The sequence below is a fragment of the Panthera uncia genome, chromosome A2 (genome assembly GCF_023721935.1).
Source record: "Panthera uncia isolate 11264 chromosome A2, Puncia_PCG_1.0, whole genome shotgun sequence".
In the NCBI taxonomy this organism is placed as follows: domain Eukaryota; kingdom Metazoa; phylum Chordata; class Mammalia; order Carnivora; family Felidae; genus Panthera; species Panthera uncia.
Genome location: NC_064816.1, coordinates 6,453,908 through 6,476,192, shown reverse-complemented (window position 1 = coordinate 6,476,192; position 22,285 = coordinate 6,453,908). Strand labels below are relative to the sequence as shown.

Below are 22,285 nucleotides of genomic sequence, written 5' to 3'. Positions count from 1 at the left end.
AAAAAGAACTCATGACAGTTCAGAGAAGCTCTCTCTTGCCCATTCTCCTGGATTTTGCTTCACACTCCACTTTCTCTTCCATTTTTGTAATTTAGGCCCTCTTGATCTCTAAGGGGATAGAGTCAGTATGTTAGATCCCATTCTTAAGAAATAAAGAGTTCAGGGGTGCCTGAGTGGCTAAGTCGGTTGAGCGTCTGACTCTTGATTTTCGCTCAGGTCATGATCCCAGAATAGTGGGATTGAGCCCCACATCGGGCTGAACACTGGGCATGCAGCCTGCTTTGGATTCTCTCTCTCCCTTTTTCTGTCCCTCTCCCCTGCATGCTTTTCTCTCTCTCCAAAAAACAAACAAACAAACAAACAAACAACAACAACAACAAAACAGAAAGAAACAGTTCAAAGGTGTATCTTAGCGATTTTGGAAACGACCTCTGGACTTCTTAACTGCTCTGAAGTTCAGGGAAACAGGGACCCACCATTGAATTTTGAATCTTATCTGCTCTACTCTTTTATCTGTATGGGACTGGGCAAGCTCTTAATATCTTTGATCTGGTTTATACAACTGCACTGAGTAAGAATTAACATGAGCACTGTACGTGTGACTAAATATGTGATGAATGCATATAGTAAGGGCAAGGTAAATTTTAGGTATTATTAATATTGTTTTTACTGTCATTCTCAAGGCTAAGCACCATCTATCCAACTAAATATCCTGTGATTGGAAGTTTTGGGTTTCCTGAGATCCTGAGAGAACATTTTTGTTGTTGTTGTTGTTCTTATGCAGGTAGGTACTGAGTGTTTGGAGGGAAACAACTGAATTACATTCATTTCTGATTTCCCAGAGTCTATACTTTGCTTGGCACAGAGTGGTGACAAGGACAACAGTGATCTCTGTTCAATATTGAATAGACCCTACATTGGTTCTCAGAAACAGAGCATAGACAATATGTCTTCAATGCTCTCTGCGTCGTTCTCTTCCTTCCAGTACAAACCTCTGTTAGGTGCCACATGGGTACTGTTCTCCCCATTTCTAGGTGATACCTAGAGGGATACCAGCACGGAGAGGTTGACAGCTTGCAAATACTCCAGATTTAGTATGTGACAGATGTGAGACTCAAAGTACTGATTCCCATCCCAAGACTCGGTGCACTCCACCAGTGTGGAATGATTTCTTCAATTTCACACATGCTTTTGTCCCAGATGAGAAAACAGAAAGAGGATGACCAATTCCTTCTCTTGAGATTTTGTGACTTCATCTGTGAATTAGGGAAATGGGCCAAATGGTTTACGGGGGCCTTTACTATATGAATATTATAGATCATAGGATTTTTTTATGAGGAGTAATGCATTTGGCAGCCTATTTTGGAGATCTGTGATTTGGAAATATTACTCCCTAGACAAAAATAGAATTTTCATGTGGATCTACTATGAAAGAGCATGGCAACACAGACTTCAGGCATCTTTCCAATTCTATACCTTGACAATAAAAGCATGAAGTTGCTTTTGTCTACCTTTTCTATTAGGAAAATAAAGATAGATAATTAATAGTACAATTGTACATGTATTGATTTTTACAATTCTTCACCTTTCTGCTTATATGGTATAGAAATTCTTGTATAATATGGAAGTGTGCAGAAGAATTTTATTAGGAATATTATAATAAGAAATGGAAAAATAAAATAAAGTCATCCATCAGGTAATACTATGCATCATTTGAAGTGCTTGAAATAGATGTGTGTACTTCACAGAGACACTTAAAGCACATTATTGTGGTGAGAATGAAAAAGCAATGTGAGCATTATTATAGTATTAAGTAAGGTTTCTTTTAAACTTTGTTTGTTAGCTTTATTTGTTTTTGAGAGAGAGAGATAGAGCACAGGTCGGGGAGGGGCTGAGAGAGAGGGGGACACAAAATCTGAAGCAGGCTCCAGGCTCTAAGCTGTCAGCACAGAGCCTGACGTGGGGCTCGAACTCACAAACCATGAGATCATGACCTGAGCCGAAGTCAGACGCTCGATCGACTGAGCCATCCAGGCGCCCCAGTGTTAAGTAAGTTTTTAAGAAAACTGTTCATGAATACATCAGTATTAATATAATGAAAACATTGAAAGGAAAATATACTGCCACATTCGTGACAGTGTTTGCCTTTGGGCAGCTGAAGTGAAGAGGGCAATGGGATCATGCAGGGATAGCAAGAAAACTCAACTTTTCCTGGCCACAAATATGAGTTCCAAAGCAAGTGTAACTAAATATTTCTCTTTTTAAAGTTTGTTTATTTATTTTGAGAGAGAGAAAGAAAGTACAAGCAAGGGAGGGGCAGAGTGAGAGGGAGAGAGAGAAGCCCAAGCAGGCTCTATGCTGTCAGTACAGAGCCTGATGAGGGGCTTGAACCCACAAACCATGAGATCATAACCTGAGCTGAAATCATGAGTCAGATGCTTAACCAACTGAGCCACCCAGGTGCCCCTAAATATTTCTATGTTTATATATTTAGATGCTTGTCTAACATTCTTTGGCTCAATGTCTTCATGATGGGTATATGTAGAAACAGGTAAATTGCCAAGACACCAATAAGGAAAGAGTTCTAAGAAGAGTTTACAATGGAGAAATGTTGCTGAAGGTAACAGGAGGTAGGATCCTCAAGTGTGAATGCGTTACTTATGAATTGCTTGAATCTAAATATTCACACTTAGCTGGATGTCTCTACACTTGTTTTGTTTATTCAACACTCTCTTCTTTTTCAAGAGGTGTCCCATCTTCATGGAACCACAGAATCTAACTGGTGTCTCAGAATCCTTCCTCATGGGACTCTCAGATGACCTGGAACTACAGCCCCTTCTCTTTGGGCTGTTCCTGTCCATGTACCTGGTCACTGTGCTGGGGAACCTGCTCATCATCCTGGCTGTCAGCTCTGACCCCCACCTCTACACACCCATGAACTTCTTCCTTTCCAACCTGTCCTTGGCTGACATTGGTTTCAGCACCACTACGATCCCCAAGATGCTGTTGAACATTCAAACACACAGTAGATCTGTCACCTATGCAGACTGCCTAACTCAGGTATCCTTTTTTTTCCTATTTGGATGTTTGGACAATCTACTCCTGGCCTGATGGCATATGACCGGTTTGTGGCCATTTGTCACCCCCTGCACTACCCAGTCATCATGAACCCATGCCTCTGTGGCTTTTTGGTCCTCGTGTCATTTTTCAGCAGCCTTTTGGACTCTCAGATTCACTATTTGATGGTGTCACAACTTACCTTCTGCACAAGTGTGGAAATTCATCATTTCTTTTGTGATGCACCTCAACTTCTCCACCTTGCCTGTTCTGATACGTCCATCAATACCATACTAATGTATTTCATGGGGGCCATTTTTGGTGGCGTTCCACTCTCAGGGATCCTTTGCTCTTATACTCGAATTGTTTCCTCCATTCTGAGAGTCCCATCAACAGGCGGGAAGTACAAAGCCTTTTCTACCTGTGGCTCTCACCTGTCAGTTGTTTGCTTGTTTTACGGAACAGGTCTTGGGGTATACCTCAGTTCATCTGTCTCCCCCTCCCCTAGGAAGGGTGCAGTGGCGTCGGTGATGTACACTGTGGTCACCCCAATGCTGAACCCCTTCATCTACAGCCTGAGAAACAAGGATATCAAGAGAGCACTGTGGGGGATTATCAGCAGGACAGACTAATCTCAGCATGTGTCTTATCCTTTTCGGTTCATTGCACTGCAAAATGCAGTGAATCAAACATGCACAAGACATTCTGGATGTGCAGTCACATAGTATAGGTACCTATATGGATCTCTGGTTTTTGCTTACACAATTTTTCCCTTAGCATAGCTCTAATGGAACTGGGAAATTATTTTGGGCTCCCCATTTAAATTATAACCCCTGCAGGATTATGTATATATCTATATATCCCTCTCACTTTCCTTTTGCAATACCCAGGACTCCTGGTCATGAGCAGTCTTGTTTCTATCAATGCAAAATAATCATAACTGTCTCTTGTTATTTATTGTTTCTATATTTTCCTGAGATTCCTCCCCCCTGCCCCATCCACCCACCAATTTGATGGGAGGTTCTAAACCCTACCTTAAGGACCAAGGCATCTGATACATTTTGGCACCTTAATGCCCTTGGTCAGATTTTTGAGCGAGTAGGATGACTAATTTCTTTTTGAAATTGAAATGGGACACTATTAATATTGAGTTTGAGTCAACAGTTATCAAGTTTCCTGGGACTTCTCTAGGAACATTGCGGTGTATGATTCCCAAGGAATAGATGGGAGAGGAACTACCAGAACAGAGGTGATTCCCAATTTTCCTGATAATTCTCCTTCCCATTCCATCTAACTTCTCCCCAGTCATATTACATAACCCGACGCAAAGGGGCAAATATTGTATACTTCCATTTATATGAGGTTCATAAAGTAGTTGAATCCATAGAGACAGAAAGTAGAATGGTGGGAGCTGGGGTCTGGAGGAGCGAGAGACGGGGAGGTAGTGTTTAGTAGGTTCAGAATTTCAGTTTGGGAAGATAGCAAAGTTCTAGAGTTGGATGGTGGTGATGACTGCACAACAGTGTGAATGTACTTCATGCCACTGTACTGAAAACTGCTTAAGATGGTAAATTTTATGTTCTTTTACCACAATTTAAAAAAAGATCTTGTGTCAGGAATAAGGGACATGTTGCTTGAAATGTTGGGTGTTACTCAGCCCTCAGCAATCGACCTCTATAGGGATCTACTTCAGCAAGCTCATGCCTCCTTTTTGGGGTAGCCCACATCCGATGACTGATTGATTAGGTGTGGGGGTGCAAACATTTGGTCCCTTTGCCCTAATTCCAGGCAACTCTAAGAGATCATCTTAGCTCCAGAACTTCCTGCTGGTTTTTGGAGATCTTTGATGGGTTTCATCTTGGCTCGACTTTTTCCAGTTTCCTTCCTTGCTGCAAAGAATTTGCCAAACCACAAGATTGTCCTCACCTCTGACACCAGATGCAAGTCCAGGAGCCCCTAGGTCCACTCTCACATCAGACCAGTTGGATACAAATTTGGGAACTTTTTCACATTCGATACTTTGCTAGAATGATTCAAACCGAGAGGACTGCCTCAGATGCACCAGAATGACTCACAAAGCTCAAGAAGCAGTGTGCTTATGATTGCAGTTTGCTTATAGGAAAGAGACACAAGTTAGAGTTAGCCAAAGAAGGGCATATGGAGGTTCCCATATGCGAAGCTTCTTGTTGTTCTCTTCCCTTGGAGTCCAGACCCATTACCTCCTCCTGGTGACAATATGTGTGACAATACTCAAAGACCATTTCCAATCAGGTAGCTCACCTGAGCTCCATTGTCCAGAATTTTTATTGAGGCTTCATTATATAGACATGAGTAGTTGAATTATGGCCTATCAGTTTGAACCCAATTTCCAACCTCCCTCCCTATATTGGCCTGATATCCCTTTGCCCAACACTCCAACCCTTTAACCACATGGCTGGTCTTTTTGGCAAGGCCAGTTCCCATCCTAAGTCATTTCATTAGCATAAACTATCAGGTGTGGTCCTTCATGAATAACCTGAGGTCTTTCACGAATAACCAATCACTTCTATCATTAGGGAATTTTCAAGCATTTAAAGGTTACCTCCTAGGAGCTGGGACAAAGGCCATCTCTCTTTCGGTAAGGCCAAATCCTTTACTACACATATGCCCTTCCACAGATGTTGATTCTAGGAACGTTGCTTGGTAAACATCCTGTGTGCTAATCATTGTCTCAGAGTTGGCTTCAGAAGGAACTCAATATGGGACCCCTTGTTACTAATAAAATGTATTTGAGAACATTTTATTTCATTTTTTTCAAGTTTATTTACTTATTTTGAGAGGGGGAAGGTGCAGAGAGAGAGGGGGAGGGAGAAATCCCAAGTGGGCTCTGCATGGTCAGCTGGGAGCCCAAGATAGAGCTCGACACTGGGCTCACATGAACTCACAAACTGTGAGATCATGACCTGAGCCGAGATCAAGAGTTGGTTGCTTAACCGACTGAGCCACCCAGGTGCTCCTTGAAAAAATTTAAAGGCAGTTGTGAAGTAGTTGAAATATTCTTTGAATTACAAACCTAACGCTGGGTTCATGAAAAGGAAAATTCAAGGGCAAGAGATGAAGAATGGGGACATTCATTCATTCAATGCTCCCTGGGGCCAGCAGGGAGGTCACCATTGAAATTTTTAGTAACTCTGGAAACCCAAACGCAGAGATTTTGATAGAAAAGGAGTGTAGAGTTTGAGATAATAAAGTAACATACATATCCCCATGTGTGTTACACTTTTTAAAAGTTTATTTTATTTATTTTTAAAAAATTTTTTTTTCCAACGTTTTTTATTTATTTTTGGGACAGAGAGAGACAGAGCATGAACGGGGGAGGGGCAGAGAGAGAGGGAGACACAGAATCAGAAACAGGCTCCAGGCTCCGAGCCATCAGCCCAGAGCCTGACGCGGGGCTCGAACTCACAGACCACGAGATCGTGACCTGGCTGAAGTCGGACGCTTAACTGACTGCGCCACCCAGGCGCCCCTAAAAAGTTTATTTTAAAACATTAAACCCTTGGTGTAAATAAAATATGCATTAAAAATGACAATTTTGGCTGCTGCTGCTATTGTAATCCTCAAATTTCTGGAGTCAGTGGTCCAACCATAAACATTCCCCCCTACCCAACCCTTTATTTTGTGACAAGTTTTACCATGGCCCCACAGATTCCTCTGTTCATTGGATTTTGAAAGCATTGCTCGTGGGGATGACCTCAGTGTTCAACACTGAGGCTATTCCTGCCCTTCTCGGAAAGGGAGTTTTCTGAAGAATTAACAAACATTCCAACACTGGTCCATTAGCGGAAGTTGCTTTAACTGCTTGTTGGCAGACATACTAGTAAGTCTCTTCTTGTTTCCACTGCCAAAATTCACTAGCATCTAGCATCTAGCACATACAATATAGCTGTTCAGATTTTCAAGTGAGAGACCTACTCCACCCTTTCAAGTCACACAGACCCCCCCCCTCAATTTTGTCATTTTAGGTCTTTGTTTTATTTGCCTTCATATCAAAGCAATTAAATGATCTGTATAGCACTGTTTTAGTGATATGATTTGCTTTTCCCATTCTTCCAAAACACTTCATGGTCACATTGTATTATCGCTCTTACAAGAGTGCCCATTTGGGTGCGCAATAGTCACTTTCTCCCTGTGGACATGGCAGCCAGATTGATTTCTTAGGTGTAGTCAAAACTTGTGACTTCTCTGCTTAAAACCTTCTAGTCACTTTCTGTTACTCTTTGAGTACAATTCGAACCCCTTGCCATGGTCTATAACACCCTTCAGTTAGTCTCTCCTGTCCCTTTCCAGGTCCTTCATTGGTCCCTGGACCAGCACCGTCAGCTTCACCTGGGAAACTACAAATGCCAACTTTCATACCCTCTCCAGACCTGCTGAATCAGAACCTCTACAGCTGGAACCAGCCATCTGTATTTTAACAGGCCCAGCAGGTGATTCTATTGCACACTAAGTGTGAGAACCATTTGCCTAGACATATTGGATATCTTTTTTTTTAATTTTATTTTTTTAAATTTACATCCAGATTAGTTAGCATATAGTGCAACAGTGATTTCAGGAGTAGATTCCTTAGTGCCCCTGACCCATTTAGTCCACACCCTCTCCCATACCCCCTCCAGTAACCCTCTGTCTGTTCTCCATATGTATGAGTCTTTTATGTTTTATCCCCCTCCCCTTGTTTATACTATGTTTGTTTCCCTTCCCTTATGTTCACCTGTTTTGTCTCTTAAAGTCCTCATAGGAGTGAAGTCATATGATATTTGTCTTTCTCTGACGGACTAATTTCACTTAGCATAATACCCTCCAGTTCCATCCACGTAGTTGCAAATGGCAAGATTTCATTCTTTTTGATTGCCGAGTAATACTCCATTGTGTGTGTGTGTGTTTGTGTGTGTGTGTGTGTGTGTGTGTGTGTGTGTGTGTATGTACACCACATCTTCTTTATCCATTCATCCATCAATGGGCATTTGGGCTCTTTCCATACTTTGGCTATTGTTGTTAGCGCTGCTATAAACATTGGGGTGCATGTGTCCCTTCAAAACAGCACACTTGTATCCCTTGGATAAATGCCTAGTAGTGCAATTTCTGGGTCATAGGGTAGTTCTATTTTTAATGTTTTGAGGAACCTCCATACTGTTTTCCAGAGTGGCTGCACCAGATTGCATTCCCAGACATATTTGATATCTTATATTTCTTTTTTTTAATTAAAAAAATGTTTTAATGTTTATTTATTTATTTTTTGAAACAGACAAGACAGAGCAGGAGCAGGAGCAAGGGAGGAGCAGAGAGAGAGGGAGACACAGAATCTGAAGCAGGCTCTGAACCATCAGCACAGAGCCCAACACGGGGCTCAAAGCCACAAACTGTGAGATTATGACTAGAGTCAAAGTTGGGCCCTCAACTGACTAAGCCACCCAGGCACCCCTCTTATTTTTCTTTAAACAGACTATATTCTTTCAGTCTCTAGACCATTACACTTAATTCTCTCTGCCTAAAATTTTCTTCCCCTTTCTTACCCAATTTTCCACTTAAATATCGAAACTTAAAGATGTTTTCTCTCTCTGGGGTACCTGGATGGCTCAGTCAGTTAAGTGAAGAAATCTTGATCAGCTTCAGTCATTTTCTCACAGTTCTTGGGTTGGAGCCCCACATCAGGCTCCTTGCTGACGGTGAGGAGCCTGCTTGGGATTCTCTCTCTCTCTCTCTCTCTGCACCTCCCATGCTTGCTTTCACTCTCTCTCTCTCTCTCTCTCTCTCTCTCTCTTTCAAAGTAAGTAATATAAACTTAAAAAAAAGATGCCTTCTCTTACACCCATCTAAATTCTCCTGATGTTCTCTCCATCAGGTTAGTCTCTATTCATCTTTTACTACCATTACCTTCTGAGTGAGTTCACATGTTTTGAGTGTCATGGACAGTCTTTGTACCAAGCTACCTCAGATATTTTGTTCCAAATGAAACTGATGCATCAAGAAAGTGGGTTTTGCTCCTCTTCCAGTCTGAAGTCCTTTGTAAGACGCAATATTATTTGCTTAAACAGGCAAAACACTGGGCAATTTCATCAAAAGAGTACTTTGATAGAAATTTGTTAGAAATTTCTAGAGACTTTCTAGAGAAAGTCGTTCGTTGTGTGTCCAAGTAAAATTGCATTGCACATAGTCAAACAGGTAAAGAAGACCTTATTCAAGACTATTACAGTAAGAGATAGAGATTGAACTCAACTCCACAGAACAAAAGACAGGAGGATTTTAGAAGCTGGGGTGAGCTTATGGAAAAGGGGTGGAAGATATTGGGGGGAGGTTGGTCGATGTGGCTAGTCTATCTGTGTTTGCTAATTGCTGCTTATTGAACTTAAGCGCCTACCCTCCTATGCAAAGAGGTTGGGAGATAAAGGTGCTAACATTATTGACGATTATATTTCAAAGGGATGGCTCCCAGGTCTTTAAGGAAGACATCCTGGGTTGTAAAATTGATGACAAAGGGGTAGTCAGGCCCTTGCAGTCAGGAAGAAACATGTTTTAACTTTAGTCAAGCTGCAGGGAATGTTAAGGCAGTCTTAATCAGTTGATATCCAAAATTTCTACTCTTGTTCCAAACTTGTAATTCTTGAGTGTTTTAATATGGTTCAGTTAGCTAACCTCCATACCTGGACAGAAGTTCTAAACTACATTCACAAATATCTTGAGTTTTAAACTTAAATGGCAGTAGTCTTAACCATGGGTGATTGAGCAACAAATCCAGAATGGTGACTGGGATCCATGAGCCACAGAGACCTGTGGTGGTGGTAACAGATCATAGATGAGCAGACATCAAGAGTATCAGTTGACTTAGATAACCCAAAATATAAAAAGCAAGTCTGCAATTATCAGATGTCGGCTACCACAATCGAATATCCTGATTCTTTCCCCAGTTTCTAGATGAAATCTATTTTTAGACACAAAGCCTAAAAGAAATTAAGGGGGAGGTGGGTCCCCCTTTTGGAAATCCATAAATAGTTTTTCAAAATGGTGCTATCCCTTGAAGACTCCACTTGATGGAAAGTAGATTCTGTCAGACTCCTTCCATTCTGGAGTGGTCAGCAACTCATCTTTATCAGGACGGATATTTTTGTGTTTATGTTTGCCTTCCCTGTTGCAGTGCCTTGGCAAACACCACCATCCCAAGACTTAACACATTATCCAATTGCTTTATGGTGAAGAAGATATGAAAACAAACGTTTATCAGAAGATCCACTGGTCCTAACCTACTCTACCTCGGCTGAAGCTGCCCAGAATCACATACCTAGAGAGTAGTGATTCTGTGATTCTGTCCTTACTCTCCTGAATTGTAATCCAGTAATTGACATCATCCTTAAAGACATGTTTCCTTTCACACAGATTTTATCACTGTGTGTTCTCCTGTGTTGGGCCCTTGGTAAATTCACTTGCACAACAAGGCAACTAAACCAAATGATGTATCAGAGCCTGGTCAATTCTGATACTCTGGACCCAGAAGTTTTTCTACATTTAGTGATATATTTTTATAGCTTATTTTGGAAGTGCACTCAATAAACATTTGGAGAAACGTTCAACCTTGCTAATAGCCAAATAATTAATCCATCAGTGAATATTCTGTTTGGACACATAATGTGATCAGAAACTCTGAGATCCTGGATTTATGCTCTATTAGGACAAAGATTTTTTTCTGTGTTTTTTTTTTTTTCCTTCGGTGCTGTTTTCCAGACATCTCTTGCAGCCTAGCACACCAAAGGCGCTTAGTTAATAAGAACTAACAATGGTTATTGATAAAATGCACTACTTTTCATAATGCTCATGCAACTGTTCTGAACTGGTAGTAGCATAAGTGGCCCCAGGACTGGAAATCCAAGGTGAGGTGCAGTAATAGGAAAGTGAAAGGAGGGGACGCAGAGGGTAGAACTGAGGATAACAGAGGAGTCAACATAAGAGGTTAAAGTACCTAGAAAAAGTACTCGCAAGGCAGCTCTGGGCAATGTCACTTACTCTTGGAGGATGGGTGAGAAGCACAACTCAGTGTGATTAGGAGGTAGGATTTCTTTAGCAGCCACCTGCTGCTACCACGGTCAGCTCAAAAACCCAGGACTAGTGTTCCCATCACTGAACATAGAGTGTTATCCTGAGAACTTTTTGTAAAGCCCTCTTGATGTCCCTGTTCCGTAGGCTGTAGATGAAGGGATTCAGCATTGGGGTGACCACGGTGTACATCAATGAGGCAATCATGCCCCTCCAGGAAGATGCATCAGAACTGAGATACACACCAAGCCCTGTCCCATAGAACAAAGAAACCACAGACAAGTGAGATGCACAGGTGGAAAATGTCTTATACTTCCCATTAGCTGATGGGATTCTCAGGATTGAGGAGGCAATTCGGCTATAGGAGAAAAGGATCCCTGAGAAGGGAACAATGCCAAGAAAGCTAGTTACAATATATAGCAGGATGTGATTGGCCAATGTGTCTGAGCAGGCAAGCATGAGGGCCTGAGCAAGTTCACAGTAAAAGTGTGGAATTACCCTGTTGGTGCAGAAGGACAGCCACAACATTAAGAGACTCTGGATCAGGGAGTATGACAAGCTGATGAACCAGGACACAAGAACCAGGAGGCCACAGAGCCACGGGTTCATGATGACTGTGTAGTGCAAGGGGTGACAGATGGCTACAAACCGGTCATAGGCCATCACAGTGAGGAGAAAAGTGTCCATACCTCCAAAAACCATGAAAAAATACATCTGGGCGATGCAGCCTGCATAGGTGATGGATTTGCTCTGTGTTTGGATGTTCACCAGCATCTTAGGGATGGTGGTGGAGATGAAGCAGATGTCAGCAAAGGACAAGTTGGAGAGGAAGAAGTACATGGGGGTGTGGAGGTGAGAGTCAGAGCTGATGGCCAGGATGATGAGCAGGTTCCCGAGCACGGTGACCAGGTACATGGACAGAAAGAGCCCAAATAGAATGGGTTGATTCTCTGAGTCTTGGGAAAATCCCAGGAGTAAAAATTCTGAAACACTCGTTTGATTTCTTGGTTCCATATTGTCAGCACATCAGCTAGATGACTGAAGAAGGGAATGCACATGAAATAGACACTAGACAAACTCTAGAGTCTACTTTTTTATTTCTTGAAATGAAGCATTGGGCACAAAAGCCTTCACACTTCAGAATTTAGGAATCCTACATTCTGTTGTTACATACAACATTTAATAATGTTGATCAATCCCTGTCCATCGGTCTTTGGGGCCCTCATTTATCCTTTTTATTTAGAATCATGAAATCTAAAAATTCAAGAACAACTTTTGACATTAAATAACATGACCCAAACTTACTCTAACACAAATGAGGAACATGAGGTCCGGTGAACGTAGTAACTTAATGTGGATTACCTGCCTTGTCTGGGACTCAAAAAAGGGTCAGGCAACTATGTCTCAGAGGTGAGAAAATTTGCAAGTATCTCACATATCTGGACAGACTATTGCAGGATGAGTAGAATGTAGGTTTACTCCTCAAGTAAAAAATAAAGGAAGAAAAAAGAAAAGGTTTTCACAAAATAATAAATCACATGAACAAATACTTAATGCTTAGTGTACCAGGAGCCATCAACATCCTGCAGAAACAAGGCCAGACGCTCCTGAACATTTGGTGCTTGACTAAATGCTCTTTATTTGTGAAGTTAAGGAATTGCTACACATGTCTAACAAAAATGTAGATATCAAGGTTTGCACTATTTCAGTACCATTAGATACTACAAAGGTCCCAAACAGAACTTTGAGACTTAATCTCTATGGTGCTCATCAAATACCTGGGGAAAGCATAGGAACTGCTCCAGGATGTTGACACAGGAGCCCAAAAGATGAGAGTCAGATGCGGCATTCACAATCAGGTGATGATTCAATGAGGCTGGGAGGAGGAGGACCCCACCTACTCTCCTACTCTCTCTGTTCCAGGTCTTGAGGGTCCTGTACCCAGATATAGAGGAAGGGGTCCTATAACTCAGGATGCTGAACAGCATAAAATCATAAAATGATCTTCTGCTTTGTGTTTTGACTCATTAGAAATATTTTTACACACCTGCTATTATGTAATACCCCTAACTACAAAGGGAAAAAAGCCACCATTGGCTGTCAACCCTGTCAGTCCTCTTAGGTATAAAAACCAAAGTAGCAGGGAGGGGGTGGGTAAAATAGGTGAAATGGGTCAAAAGGTACTAACTTCCAGTTATAAAACAAGTAAACCATGAGGTATAATATGCAGTATGAATACAGTTAATATTATATGGTATATTTGAGAGTTGCTAAGAAAATAGACCTTATAGGGGCACCTGGGTGGCTCAGTCGGATAAGTGTCTGACTTCAGCTCAGGTCATGATCTCGCAGTTTATGAGTTCCATTCCTGTATCTGGCTCTGTACTCACAGCTTGGAGCCTGGAGCCTGCTTCAGATTCTCTGTCTCCCTCTCTCTCTGCTCCTCCCTCACTAGTGCACTGTTTCTCAAAAATAAATAAAAAAAATTTAAAAAAGAAGAAAATAGATCATATAATTTCTCATCACCAGAAAAAAGTTTTTGTAACTATGTGTGGTGACAGATGTTAACTAGACCTATTGTGGTAATATGTCAAATATTATATGTGCAATGTGATGAATCATTATGTTGTATACCTTAAGCTAATATAATATTACATACCAATTTTACCTAAAAAAAAACAAAACACAAAAACCCCAAAGCAAAGAGTGTGTCTGGAATGATAAAGATGGTCACGTTGTAGGCAAATTGTTTAAGTATGAATGAACGTCTTTGTTCTGACCCTTGGTAGGTGGGCAGTTTGCAATCACCTCTGGTGGCTTCTGGTCAGGTGAGAGGTATTCGAAACAGAAGGTCACGACTCATCTTTAAAGCATGATAGTTTGTAAAAATTTTCCTTGACTTTTAATAGATGTAGCTTGCTCCCTTGCATTCTGATCTGTTTTGAGCAGAAGATCAGAGTACACAGGAAATGCCCACAATTCTGGATATTCCCTGGGTGCTGTGTGTCAACATCATCAACTGCATTAGAATTCAGTAAAGCCATTTCTTAGAGGGACCGGATTATGATTCAAGCGGGTCATGAAATGATGAATTATCACATTCATCTTAAGAAAGAGTTTCTTATAGATTAGAAACATTTTATCTTATGGCACAAAAACAGACACATAGACCAGTGGAATAGAACAGAGACTCCAGAATTGGAGCCACAAAAGTATGGCCAACTAATCTTTGACAAAGCAGGAAAGACTATCCAGTAGAAAAAAGACAGCCTCTTTAACAAATGGTGCTGGGAGAACTGGACAGCAACATACAGAAGAATGAAACTAGACCACTTTCTTACACCATTCACAAAAATAAACTCAAAATGGGTAAGGACATGAATGTGAGACAGGAAACCATCATAACCCAAGAGGAGAAAGCAGGAAGAAACCACTCTGGCCTCAGCTGCAGCAATTTCTTACTTGACACATCTCCAAAGGCAAGGGAATTAAAAGCAAAAATGAACTATTGGGACCTCATCAACATAAAAAGCTTCTGCACTACAAAAGAAACAATCAACAAAACTAAAAGGCAACCAACGGAATGGGGAAATATATTTGCAAATGACATATCAAACAAAGGGCTAGTATCCAAAATCTATAAAGTACTCACCAAACTCCACACCCAAAAAACAGATAATCCAGTGAAGAAATGGACAGAAGATGTGAATAGGCACTTCTCTAAAGAAGACATCCAGATGTCCAACAGGCACATGAAAAGATGCTCAATGTCAGTCCTCATCAGGAAAATACAAATCAAAACCACACTGAGATATTATCTCATGCCAGTCAGAGTGGCTAAAATGAACAAATCAGGAGACTATAGATGCTGGCGAGGATGTGGAGAAATGGGAACCCTCTTGTACCATTGGTGGGAATGCAAACTGGGGCAGCCACTCTGGAAAACAGTGTGGAGGTTCCTCAAAAATTTAAAAATAGATCTACCCTATTACCCAGAAATCGCACTGCTAGGAATTTACCCAAGGGATATAGGAGTGCTGATGCATAGGGGCACTTGTACCCCAATGTTTATAGCAGCACTTTCAACAATAGCCAAACGATGGAAAGAGCCTAAATGTCCATCAACTGATGAATGGATAAAGAAATTGGGGTTTATATTCACAATGGAATACTACTTGGCAATGAGAAAGAATGAAATCTGGCCTTTTGTAGCAACAAAAGGATGGATGGAAATGGAGAGTGTTATGCTAAGTGAAATAAGTCATACAGAGAAAGATACCATATGTTTTCACTCTTATGTGGATCCTAAGAAACTTAACAGAAGACCATGGGGGAGGGGAAGGAAAAAAAAGTTAGAGAGGGGGAGCCAAACCATCAGAGACTCTTCAAAACTGAGAATAAACTGAAGGTTGATGGGGGGTGGGAGGGAGGGAAGGGTGGGTGATGGGCATTGAGGAGGGCACATGTTGGGATGAGCACTGGGTGTTTGATGTAAACCAATTTGAAAATAAATTTCATATTAAAAAAATAAAGATTTATGATCAGCAAAAAGAAAGAAAGAAAGGAAGAAACATTTTATCTTAGGACGAGAGCTTAGAAATTAGAGGTGAAAGATACAACCATTTGTCATTTATACTTTCCCCTTTATTCATGCACCAAATACATGTTGGTCTTCTGTTTCTATTCTGTTTCTAGGATCTAGTGTTAGTGGGCAATTTTGTGGAGCCAGGCAGGATGTAGAGAAGAATGGAACTAGGCTGTTAGTCACTGAAAAAGTCCTGGAAGCCATTCTGCAAGAAGGATTACTTTGGGACAGGCTAAGTGTTAGCTGTTGGGGGTACAAAGATTAATGGTGTGGTTTTGTCTTGAGGGAGCCTGCCTTTCAGGGGTAGTGGTGGATACAGAAACCAGTCATCGTAATACAGTGACTTAAAAGCTAAGGTAAATGCAGTCTTCAGAGTGAAGTCGAGAAAGGAACCACAAATACAGCCTGAAGTGATGCAGTCAAGGAAGGATTCCTGGAGGAACAGATCTGTGGGCAAGGAGTTGTCTAGGTTGATGACTGAGCATGGGCTTTTCTGGCAGAGAAGGCAGCAAGGAAAAAAGCCCATAAGCAAAAAGCTGCATGGGACAGTGTGCTCTTAGCAATTTGTTGCAACACAAAGTGGGACATGGAAATGGTGAAGAATGAGGTTGACGAGATGAGTGGGGGCCACATCTCTGGGAACCTTGAAAAAAACAATGGATAAAAGGATAGGGGCTATGTAAGGACTGTGACTAAAGGAGTAACATGATCCATATCATGATTTTCTCTGGTGCCTGGAGTGAAAGATAGATTTAAAGCAGGCAAACTAGGGTCAAAGGGAATGGGATTGGGAATACTCACATCATTAAAGTTGAAGGGACCACGTCACCAATTTTAGGGAAGAGGAACAAAGGTGAAGAGGTGAATAAATTGTTCCCATGTCTTACTAATGATTCCGTGTTTCTAGATAAGGGTGAGACTTGACACCCAAGAGGAATCAAGTGAAACTATGAGGAAGGGATATGTGAAATCAGTGTCTTCCAGAATGTTTCCAGAGCCGAAGGGGAGGGTGTCAAGAGGGGACTGGACATTGGACCTTCCTGTGTGCTTTGCTCTTCCTCCCACATCCATCGTGCCCACGTCTTTATACACTGCAGCCCTAGATACCAGGGAACACAGACTCTTCACTCTTGAATATCTCTATGAGGACCACAGATGAAGGTGAAGAAGGAAGAGGAGGGACAGGTCCTTACGGAGAAACAGGGTATGTTCCCCAGCAAATGAAGGTGGTAAAGAAGGATTCAGAAAGGATTTATCTGGTCTGAATGAAGGTGAAGTCTCTGGAGTTTTGGGGCCAGGCGATAGGAGTAAAGAATAAGAGAAGATCCATATTGCATAGTCAAAGACCTAATAATCTATCAGTACCTGGGGGCATCCATTTGTGCACTTCCGACTGGTAACTGTGCCATTACACGGTGTGGTCCTGGATAGTGCTGTGGTATCCAAGAGCAGACTGGCTGCTTAACTCTTCCTCCTCAACCCTATAATCTCCATCAACCATCCACCCAAATAACATGCAAGCAAAGTAAAAGCTCACTAACAATGGTAGGGTAGCCATTCACCCTCCAAAAAATTGGCCCCTAGAGCTCCTCCTGCATGGATACCATGGGGGTGTTCCTGCCACATGCTTAATAGTAGTCAATGCCCTTTCTACCCAACCACCTCTTTTCTCTATTTCCCACAACATTTACTGGGCTATGCATGCTTGGCAATGTGGGCTCACCACTGGGACCGACTCCCCTGCATCTTGTTCTCTCATGGAGGGTGGGCAATGAAGAAAGATTTGTTTCCCCAAAGAGAAGCGATACAGAGCCAGGCATGTAATGCAGCGTGTGTCTGATTTTTCCTGGCAAAGACATGGGTATCTTGGGAGTGATACATGAGCCTTGGTGACTATAAGTTGATATGTTACAGGTTTGGTGGCCCTGGGGACTGAATCCCCTGTGAAGCTTGTTAGACAAATTGATCAATGGATTTTCCATTCCCTGATCAATTTGACTCCTGATAGGCAGGGACCACACAGGAAAGGGTCTCTGACCTGCCAATTCCGTATCCCTAGGAGAGTAACAGTGGGGCCAGCTGTGACACCTCTCTCTGGGTTCCTTTTCTCTGGGAAGAATTTTTCCAGTGTTTCTTAGATCTCCTCCTGAAGACAACTGACTTGTAGTATTCACATCAGGCAGATGGCTGAGTAATGAAGGATCCCAGGAGTCACTTGGGTAATCGTTCTCAAACTTCTGGCCTGTGCCAGGATGACCTTGAATATTTGTTTAACTAGATTTAGTTTTAAGTTATTTTATTTTTTAAGTTTATTTATTTATTCTGAGAGACACACAGAGAGAGAACAAGCAGAGGAGGGGCAGAGAGAAGGAGAGACAGAATCCCAAGTAGGCTCTACACTATTAGCACAGAGCCCATTGTGGGGCTTGAACTCACGAACTGCAAGATCATGACCTGAGCTGAGATCGAGAGTCAGACTCTTAACTGACTGTGCCACCCAGGTGCCCCTTTTATTTAAATAGATTCCTGAGTTCCGTCTCCAAGTTTCTGTCTCAATATGTCTGGTTTTGGGCCTGATAATTTGGATTTTTCACAACCTCTAAATTTTGCTGGTCTCTAGGACACTATTTTGAGAATAGTTGCCCTAGGGTAGTTTCAAAATGTAAGCTTTATCAAAAGTATCACCTTGGGCTCTTGTTAATGTATAACTTTCCACCTTATTCCAGACATACATAGTCAATATCTCCAGGGGAAGAGCCTGAGAATGTACTTTGAAAAAAATTTACAACAATTTTACTTTACTTTATTTTTATTTATATTTTATTGTAGAGATAGATACAAATATATAGGCATAGATAGATATATATCTCCACAATATGTATATAATAACATTTTCCATTTTAAGAATTTTTAAGTGTGCAGGTCTGTGGCATTAAGAACATTCACAATGTTGTACAACCATCACCACTATCCATTTCCAGAACTTTATCATCATTTCCAATAGTACACTGTCCCCGTTAAACAAATTCCACATTCCCCCTCTCCCAACCATTGAAAACCCCTATTCTACTTTCTGTCTCTATGACTTTGCCCATTCTAGGTACCTCATATAAGTGGACTCATAAAGTGCTTATCCTTTTGTGTCTGACTTATCTCACTTAGCATGTTTTCAAGATTCAACCATGTTGCAGCATGTATCAGAATCTCATTCCTTAAGGCTGAATAATATTTCATTTGTATGTATATATCCAATTTTGTTTATCTGTTCATCTGTTTTCATCCTTCAGCTATTGTGGTTAATGCTGGGATGAACTTCAGCAAGAATCTATTTGAGTTTCTTCCTTAAATTTTAGGGGGCATATACCTGGAATTGATGGATCTTGACAATTTACTATTTTTTAAATGTATTTATTTATTTTGAAAGAGAGAGAGAGAGAGCACGAGTGGGGGAGGAACAGAGAGAGAGGGGGAGAGACAGAATCCCAAGTGGGATGTACACTGTCAGCATAAAGCCCAACGTGGGACTCGAACCCATGAACCACAAGATCATGACCTGAGCAGAAATCAAGAGCCTTAAGTGACTGAGCCACCCAGGTGTCTTGAGTTTTATTTCTTTTCTGCAGAATTCTATTTTATTTCTATTGGAAATTCTAACATTGCACCCAGACATTGGAATACACAGGATAAAAAAGATAAATGAGGGGCGCCTGGGTGGCTCAGTCGGTTAAGCGTCCGACTTCGGCTCAGGTCACGATATCGCGGTCTGTGAGTTCGAGCCCCGCGTCGGGCTCTGTGCTGACGGTCAGAGCCTGGAGCCTGTTTCAGATTCTGTGTCTCCCTCTCTCTGACCCTCCCCCGTTCATGCTCTGTCTCTCTCTGTCTCAAAAATAAATAAACGTTAAAAAAAAAATTAAAAAAAAAAATAAATGAAGCGTAAGCTCCCCCCAAAAGTTAGAAGGGGACGGGATTCAAAGTTCAGGTGGATGTTTTTAAGAGGCACCCATTCATAAAATAATCATACAAACAATTATTTAATAACACTAGAGGTGAATGTGGTGGATGGCAGAGTGTCCATGAGAACATATATCTGGTGGAGACGATGTACCTGAGAAATAAGGGTTATGGGCAGGATTCAGCCAGGCAACAGCTTGTCTAACTCCTGACATTCACAGCAGAATCTTCTCATTCTTCCCTTACAAGTAGTTGGTCTGTACCACCATCCCTGCAGACCCATGATCGCCAGACCAGTACATTTCACCTCCAAGATAATAGTGCCTATGGGGTGCTCTGCAGGCCCTTCAACATCTTCCCAAGATATTTTCTCCTCCCTAACATGTTGCTTTTCTCTTATCCCATCTCTTTGAAAGCTAACACCATCAACTTCTGCACTCAGGGAATGTTTTTGCTCCAGTGTTCTCCATGGGGCTGATTTTGACCCTTCTGGAACAATTTCTGGTTATCCCAACACAGTGCTGGCATCTCGTGGCTGAAGGCCAGGGATGCTGTTAAACATCATGTGATATACAGAACAGTCCCCTGTGGAAAATAATCAGGCCAAAAATGTCAATATTATGGAGACTGAGAAACCCTGGTCTAGACAAGTGTTGAGAAGTAATATTTTTTTTTATTTAAAAAAAAAAAATTTTTTTTAACGTTTATTTATTTTTGAGACAGGGAGAGACAGAGCATGAACGGGGAGGGTCAGAGAGAGAGGGAGACACAGAATCTGAAACAGGCTCCCGGCTCTGAGCTGTCAGCGCAGAGCCCGACGCGGGGCTCGAACTCACGGACCGCGAGATCATGACCTGAGCCGAAGCCGGCCGCTTAACCGACTGAGCCACCCAGGCGCCCCTGTTGAGAAGTAACATTAAAATTTTTATCTAAAAAAATCTCAACCATTCTCTTTATTATTTAGTGATATTGAAATGTTATGTAAAACAAATCTCGATTTTTCATTTTTGTCTTAGGCTGCTTGATGTTTTGCATTGTGGTTAGATTTAAATGACATAAGATGTACCATTTTGATTATCTTCAAGTGTACATTCTGTGCACTTGGCATCCATATCTCTCCAGAATGTTTTCATCCTCCCAAATTGAAACTCTGTCCCCGTTGACACTAACCCTCTATCTCGTCCCTTCTTCCAGCCCCTGGAAACCACCATTTGACTTTCTGTCTCTGTGAGTTTGACTCCTCTTGGTACCTCATATGAGTAGAATCATATAAAATGTATCCATTCACAACGTCTCCATTTTGAAATTCTCAACTTTCAAAACTTGAACTTCTGACGTCCACTTTTCTTCCAAATATGCTCCATCCACAGCCCTCCCTGTCTCGATGGATACACTTCCGTTCTTTCATTGTTCAGGCCCCAAACCCTGAAACCAATCTTGGCTCCTCTTTATCTCATCCCTGTATCCTGACTGACAACAAATCATCTTGGCTCTTCCTTCTAATCATAGTTCCAGGGAGCACTTCTCAACACTTACACTGTCACCTCCCTGCTCCTAGCTAACTATACATATTTCACTTGGTTTACTGCAGTCATCTCCAAGCAGACTTTCTCACACCTTGCAATCCACTCTCAACCAGGCAGCTGGAATGATCTGTGAAATCCTGTCATATAGTGTCTGTCTGCCCCAAACCCTGCTATGACTCCTCACATTGAGTAGGGAAAGGGTTACGATAGGCATGGAGAGATAAGGGACCGTCAGGGAGGCAGGATGCAGCTACAAATGGGAGGCTGAAGAAGGAGCAGTGGCAGTGAAGTTCAGGGGGAAGAAAGAGGATAAGGTAAACTTGTTCTGGAACTGCCCAGGCTAGGCGGCATGCGTGGATTCTCACAAACTTTCTGATAAGGTCCCAATAAAAAGCCAGGGACAGAAATCCTCAGTGGCAACCCAGTTGGGATGCCACACTTTCTCTCAGTAAATTCTATCACTTTTCTCTGTTGTCCACAAGATTCATTCTTCGACTCCGTGAGACAAGGACCAGCGTCTCTCCCACCCTGCTGTAACAACATCACTCAGAACAAATAAAGGCGAAAGTCCTTGAAAGGCAGGGAAAGCCTCAGCTAATCAGCCCTGGATACCTGTCCTTCTCTTGCACTATGGTTCCATCACTCCTTCAGCCACGTCCTCCCCAGGCAACCTCCCACCTTAAGGGCTTTGTATTAACCTTTCCATCTGTTCGGGGCATGTTTCCACAAGATGTGCATTCACCTTCTTCACAATGTAACGTACTCAGTGAGGTTTATTAAGAACACGGTTTTTATTGTGACAACCCGTTCTCCCCATACACCTGTACCTGTTTATCCTTGTGGTAGTTGAGCCTAAAATATGACTGACACAGTAAAAAATCAGTAAACAAATAAATGTTCTAAAGGGGCTCCTAGTAACATTGTTTCCTGACCCCAGTTGATTGGCCCAAGGTGGAAAGAGAACATATTTGTGTGGATTAGAATTGTTTCCTGGGATTTTCTTTCTTTCTTTCTTTCTTTCTTTCTTTCTTTCTTTCTTTTTTCTTTTCTTTTCTTTTCTTTTCTTTTCTTTTCTTTTCTTTTCTTTTCTTTTCTTTTCTTT

The 22,285-nt window shown here is 41.7% G+C and overlaps 3 protein-coding genes across 4 annotated transcripts in view; 2 read left to right on the top strand and 1 right to left on the bottom strand.

Moving 5' to 3' along the window:
* Positions 1–22,285, top strand: part of EIF3G (eukaryotic translation initiation factor 3 subunit G) — a 767,140-nt gene that overhangs the window by 501,563 nt on the left and 243,292 nt on the right. The gene's annotated exons all lie outside the window — the stretch shown is intronic.
* LOC125930569 (olfactory receptor 7E24-like) lies at positions 2,698–3,689 on the top strand. The gene is given in 2 exon segments (XM_049642445.1): positions 2,698–3,106; positions 3,109–3,689. Coding segments are annotated over 2 exon segments (990 nt in total).
* On the bottom strand, positions 11,200–12,174 carry LOC125930599 (olfactory receptor 7D4-like). Its single transcript, XM_049642484.1, has one exon. The coding sequence runs from the start codon at positions 12,133–12,135 to the stop codon at positions 11,203–11,205; it is 933 nt and encodes a 310-aa protein (XP_049498441.1). The 5' UTR covers positions 12,136–12,174; the 3' UTR covers positions 11,200–11,202.